The sequence below is a fragment of the Papilio xuthus genome, unplaced genomic scaffold (assembly GCF_000836235.2).
Source record: "Papilio xuthus unplaced genomic scaffold, Pxut_1.1 DF827756.1, whole genome shotgun sequence".
In the NCBI taxonomy this organism is placed as follows: Eukaryota; Metazoa; Arthropoda; class Insecta; order Lepidoptera; family Papilionidae; genus Papilio; species Papilio xuthus.
This window is the reverse complement of record NW_013530893.1, coordinates 1,924,484-1,930,253: the sequence shown is the minus strand read 5'-3', so window position 1 is coordinate 1,930,253 and position 5,770 is coordinate 1,924,484. Positions and strand designations below refer to the sequence as shown.

The window sequence follows — 5,770 nt, the reverse complement described above, 5'->3', positions numbered from 1 at the left end:
AGAAGAAGAAGAAGAAGAAGAAGAAGAAGAAGAAGAAGAAGAAGAAGAAGAAGAAGAAGAAGAAGAAGAAGAAGAAGAAGAAGAAGAAGAAGAAGAAGAAGAAGAAGAAGAAGAAGAAGAAGAAATTTAATTTCAGGTATAGGATCAGTCTATTTACTATTATTCTCTGAGCTTCTAGAAACAACTGTAAGAATGATAGGAATTTGCAACTGTATGTCTTTTTCAACATTAGCAATGTTCTTTATTATTGGCCAGATATTTCGAAAGCCTGATGTCACTTATTGGTTCGGCAACAACTTTCTGGTTTTATAGTGCTAATTGTCTATTCTTCTCCGTGTTTGTTTTACTCTGTATACCAGAGACAAAGAATAAAACGTTCAGTGAAATACAAGAAGCTTTAAACAGTGGAATATTCGTTAAAGAATGATTTTAATTGGTAATATTTTTTCAATAAAGAGTTTGTAATTTATATATATTTGATTTCATAGAATATAATGGCTAAGTAAAAAATAATAAAAGAGCGTATAATGTAAACAAACATGGATCCACCAAAGATGGCAGAAGTGTAATTTATAAAAATTAGCAATTTACAATAATGGAAATTCACTCGGATAATTTTCTCAGGCGCCCACATTTCAATGAATTCGTGTATCAGAATGGTCTGGCTTATTGCATATACTTCTTAATCTATTGAAATAATTTTTAAGAAGAATATAGGACTGATAACTTTCTGACATTCCCGTCATCCTAAATGACAAAAGTGGGCAAAAGTCAAATGAAATGTATGTAACATTATGTCAGTGTACAAAATTATTACCAATGAGAAATCTCAATAAAAATATCAATTTTTATAAGCTTATTAGATAAAAATGAATCGTCTAAAATGTCTATCATCGAATTTGTCATTTACAAGAAATCACACTGTTTGTGCTCCGTAAGTATACTATATGATTTGATGGCGATACCGTTACCACTGCCGAAAACTTATAGAAAAACATAACATAAACCAAACACTCATTTAAAAAAATGTGTAATATACTGGTGATATCATAGTGGAAACTCACGATTATTTACTAACTAATAGAGAAGGAGGGTAACGTCTTCGCGCGTATTTAGTATCAATGTCCGTGCTGTTACCTTTTATAGATTTATCGTGGGTTTCTGACACCAAAATCTCTGTATAAAATATATAGTCATCCTTGTTATTATCATTGTAAATAAAGATAACAATACTTTGATGTCAGAAACACACGGTTAATGTTTTTAAACTGTTATTTTATGTTTCGTATAGATAACGTGTCTTAACATTTGTCGTTTATATAACATTTGGTTTTTTTTTATAACTCCGCGTTTGTTTTGTTTGTTTTAGATGTAGTAATCCGATGCATTTAATATGCTTTAAGCAATGGACACCGGAAATGGTGGAGGATATTATATCTAGCGCAATCAATCTGAAGTTTTCTGTTTGGGATACACATGTCAAACAATTGGTATATTAACTTCTTAAAATTTCTTATATTAATAGAAATATCAGTCAAAAAGGAATACTGCTGATGCAGTTTCGTTACTATCGTTTACTTATATTTTCTTAAACAAATAGGAAACAATAATCAGTTTTTTAAATTAAAATAAATGGAAAAACGTAGCAACTACTTTTCTATAGTTAGCTTTCAAATATTGTTTACAATTTTTTTTTAATTAAAAAGATAAAACAATAGAATGTTCGTTGGTAATTTAACTTCTTATTATATTTTAGTATATAAATAAGTTCTATTAAATTTATTGTTTAATTAAATATTTAACAACTAAAAAAAACTATTATACGCACAGAACGTTTTGAAAAATGCCAAAGTGATGTTACTGCAAGAGATTAATGAGCCAACCCTTAATTTAGCTGTGTCAAAAGCCGCCTCTCTTATGGGCGCAACTGATGTCTCTATAAAGGACAATTTAGTATGGGAATACGATTATCTGGGCAGGTAATACCACTTCAATACTTTAGTGTGTAGTTCAGTTTATAGTAGTCAAATCGAAAAACAAATGCCCACGCTATTTCATTGGTTCATTTAAAATTTTCTTAAAATATAGTCTATTGCTGGTTGGAGAAGTTAGTCTTCAAAAATGGCACGAACAGAAGATATTTGATTTGGAGACTTAATTTGTACGAGTTCTTTTTCTAACAAATAAGAGATTCGACGAAATTGCATTAAAATATAACAATTAATATAGTTTATAAATGTTTTAAATGACCAACAGAGTGTTCTCTATGATGTGTGACATAATATTTGTGTCGACTTCGACACATGGATGCGTTGGACGTTTTGCTGAGCAATCGTCAGTGCCCGTAATGTGTGTCAGATCGCGAGCCCACGCCAGCCTGCAAGCACTGGCTACCATCATGACTATCATAGTAAGCAGTATAGTTTTGCATGTTTTTTTTTTTATAACAGAAGGGGACAAACGAGCAGCGGGAACACCGAAGTGTTCAACGACGCCCATGGACATCAGCAATACCAGAGGAACCGCAGATGCGTTGCCGGCCTTTGAGGTGGTGATAGGCTCGCTTCTTGAAGGACCCTAAGTCGTATTGGTTTGGAAATACCGCCGAGGACAGACCGTTCCATAACGCGGCTGTGCGAGGCAAGAAGTTGCGCGAGAATCGCACCGTTGTGGAATGCCAGCCATCCAGGTGGTGTGGATGGAACCTGGCAGTCTGTCGTGTCGTCCGATGACGGAACTCGGCGGCAGGAATCGTTCCAAACAATTCATCAGAGCACTCCCCGTGGTATATGCGGTAGAAAATGCAGAGGGAACTAACATCCCTCCGCAGCGCCAGAGTGTCGAGCCGATCAGTAAGAGCTCGGTCGTTGACGATTCGAATCGCTCTCCGTTGTATGCGGTCAAATGGAAGAAGCTGGTACTGGGGTGCTCCCGCCCAGAGATGCGAGCAGTATTCCATGTGGGGCCGAACTTGCGCCTTATACAGCTGGAGGCGGTGGCCCGGTTGGAAATACTGCTTCGCTCTGCTGAGCACACCCAGTTTTTTGGAGGCCAGCTTGGCCTTGTCTTCCAAATGACCACGAAACTGAACGTCATTCGATATGTCAACGCCGAGAATACTGATACTGGCTGAGGCAACCAGGGGAGTGCCCTCGAAACGAAGATCCACGACAAAGGTCTGTTTTTTAGCGGTAATGGCGCATACTTGTGTCTTTTTGGGATTGAAGTCTTAGGATTGAATGTACTTTTCTCATTCAAATAAATAATTTATAACTACAAAACTTTAAGCTCAAACGCCTTTAAAAAGATTTTTAAAGTTTTAGTCATAAAATCTGCTATTATTTTCTGATAGGTGCTTTTAAATAAAATCAATTTCACTCAACTTTTAAAAAAGTCTGCGTGTAGGATGAAGCAAGGAAATAAATAATCTAAAAGTATCAATTTCTCTACTTTCGCGATCGGAATTTATAACAATTTGTGTTTGCAGGAAGAATACGGCACAATGAATCGTGTTGATATCGCGTATATTGGGAAGCCCCATCCCGTACTTAACTCTTATCTTCTGCTATGTCCGATGCTAGGGGCCAACTTGAAGTTCAAATGTTGCTGCGATGTATGTATTGATTCAAATGTAACATGAAAGTGCCTGTACAAGTTCATCTGTATTTGCTTGCCTATTAAAATATTGCTATTGAGTTTGAATTAGGCGTTTTAAAAATTTCGTACTAGTTTATTTTTATGAGTTGTATTTTATACAAACGTAGACAAAAAAAATAATCGTTTCATATATACTGAACAGTATTAATTAGTACAAACAATTTACAGCGGGGAAATAATAAAATGTTTATTCATTAGTAGTATTATTGAAATGACTAAATATTTAATTATTGTAATAAGTCCCTTATGCAGAAATGTCCTGTGAGTCCACTCCTGTACAAAGCAAGTGAAGATATGACAAAGAAAAGTCACACAATAATCAAGCAATGTAAACTTAAAGATGATGTGTTACACCAATCTTGTGTTTTTATCGCCGGTCCTGCTACTAGCAAGAAAGATAAAATAAAGGAGTTCAAATTTTGTGTTGAGGTTAGAAAAACATATGACAAGACAGTAGTGAAGTAGAATTATTTCCGTGTTTGATCTGATGAGTGGCTGTGCCGGAGTAGAAACTTTACTCCTGAAACCCTTATCACCATTTTCTAATATGATTATCATGTCAAGGAGACATAGATTTGATAGGATAGAGGGATGTATAAGAAGGAAGAAAATATGTTGTTTTGTATATCCTATCCCCGGTTGACTATTTTACTGTGAATGTGTATTTTAGCCGCTTTAAATGATTGAATGCTCTTTTGCCATTATTTACAAAAAAGAAGGAAGACACAATCTTTAAAGTCACCAAAGATTTAAATATCATGCAATATATTTTATAAAATGTATCAGTATGTTCTTAACTCTCTTTGGAAGTCACTATGTTAAAAATATATCATGAACCAATCTTATGTTTCAATTTTACCTTTATTTATATATTAGAGATATGTTTATATGTTGTGTTTAATTTCCAGGATATAAAGAGATGTAATAATGTAAATAAATGGATATTCTTTCACACGTTACCCCGAGGTGCGGAGATAGATGATCAGTTATTTATGCATATAAATTCAAGGACTTTTAAAGCATTTAACAATATGCAATATATTGCCGCAGCGTTGATGGCTAAAGCTGTACAAGGCCATGTGTTTTAAATAAATGAGTTAAAATTTAATGTGTTTATTATAACTTGTCTGCTAGTGGTTGCCCATTGGTTGAAATTCAACTAATCTTTTGGGTTTTGTAAAAAAAAAAGATTTTTACTCTTTAATTCACAATAACTTTAACTGTGTCAAATTTTATGTTTATCCAGTTGTGGAATCTCCTTAAAAAGTGGTACATTTTGTTGTTTATTTAGAACTAATGGAGTCCATAAAAAGAAAATTGAAATGTTTGCTTGTTATATAAGAATTTTACCCTATGAGTTGTAATTTTGACACTAATAAAAGAAAATATATTGTTTATACTATATTTTATGTGAACATTGAATTAACAAACATGAACTTTTCATTTATGTAAATTACTTATTATTTAACTAAAATATTCTATCTTATCACTTCATATAATTTTTATACACTTAGTTTCTTTTATTAAATGATACACACACTTTATACTAATCTCGTTGGTTTAAATATTTGCCTCTCATACATTTTGGTAAAGGCACAACACCAGGGCAGGGTATTTGCCCATATGTTTCACAAATACAAGCTCTTTCACAACCAACTCCGAAGTTAGCAGGATTATCCTTCTTCTCAGCAGCTGTAGCCTCCGCTTCCAAAACCTCCTTTGACTTTCCAACTGTATTCAATAAATGATCCAATATATCTTCTTTGGATTTATTATCGACGTCGACTAAAATTCGTCTCCCATCTTCAAAATAACACTTAATAAACGGCGAAGGTGTAAGATTCTTCATAGTAACCACTTGCACGTCGGGATTTTTGTACTGGATCTGTGGTAAATACCAAAATACGAAATCTTTTGCACCATTATTGTTTTGGCCGTAAATATTGTACGCGACAGAAAATATTCTTATTTTATCCTTGAAAACTAGTTTTCCTGCATTGAGGTAGTTCAAAGTGCGGCGAATAGGGGCTCTTCCTTTCATGAACGGCATTTTTAAGGAATTTCTGAATTATTTTAATTCACTAGATAACCTAAAAATATTTTTTATAAATAA

At 33.7% G+C, this 5,770-nt stretch overlaps 2 protein-coding genes across 2 annotated transcripts; one reads left to right on the top strand and one right to left on the bottom strand.

The window, feature by feature from the left end:
* Nucleotides 1–770: 770 nt before the first annotated feature.
* Nucleotides 771–4,765, top strand: LOC106116306 (ornithine carbamoyltransferase). Its single transcript, XM_013310085.1, has 7 exons — nt 771–934; nt 1,370–1,490; nt 1,831–1,979; nt 2,257–2,410; nt 3,488–3,613; nt 3,910–4,086; nt 4,566–4,765. The coding sequence occupies exons 1-7, from the start codon at nt 870–872 to the stop codon at nt 4,743–4,745; spliced, it is 972 nt and encodes a 323-aa protein (XP_013165539.1). The 5' UTR covers nt 771–869; the 3' UTR covers nt 4,746–4,765.
* Nucleotides 4,766–5,133: 368 nt separating this feature from the next.
* Nucleotides 5,134–5,764, bottom strand: mRpS25 (mitochondrial ribosomal protein S25). Its single transcript, XM_013310088.1, has one exon. The coding sequence runs from the start codon at nt 5,705–5,707 to the stop codon at nt 5,204–5,206; it is 504 nt and encodes a 167-aa protein (XP_013165542.1). The 5' UTR covers nt 5,708–5,764; the 3' UTR covers nt 5,134–5,203.
* Nucleotides 5,765–5,770: the final 6 nt, after the last annotated feature.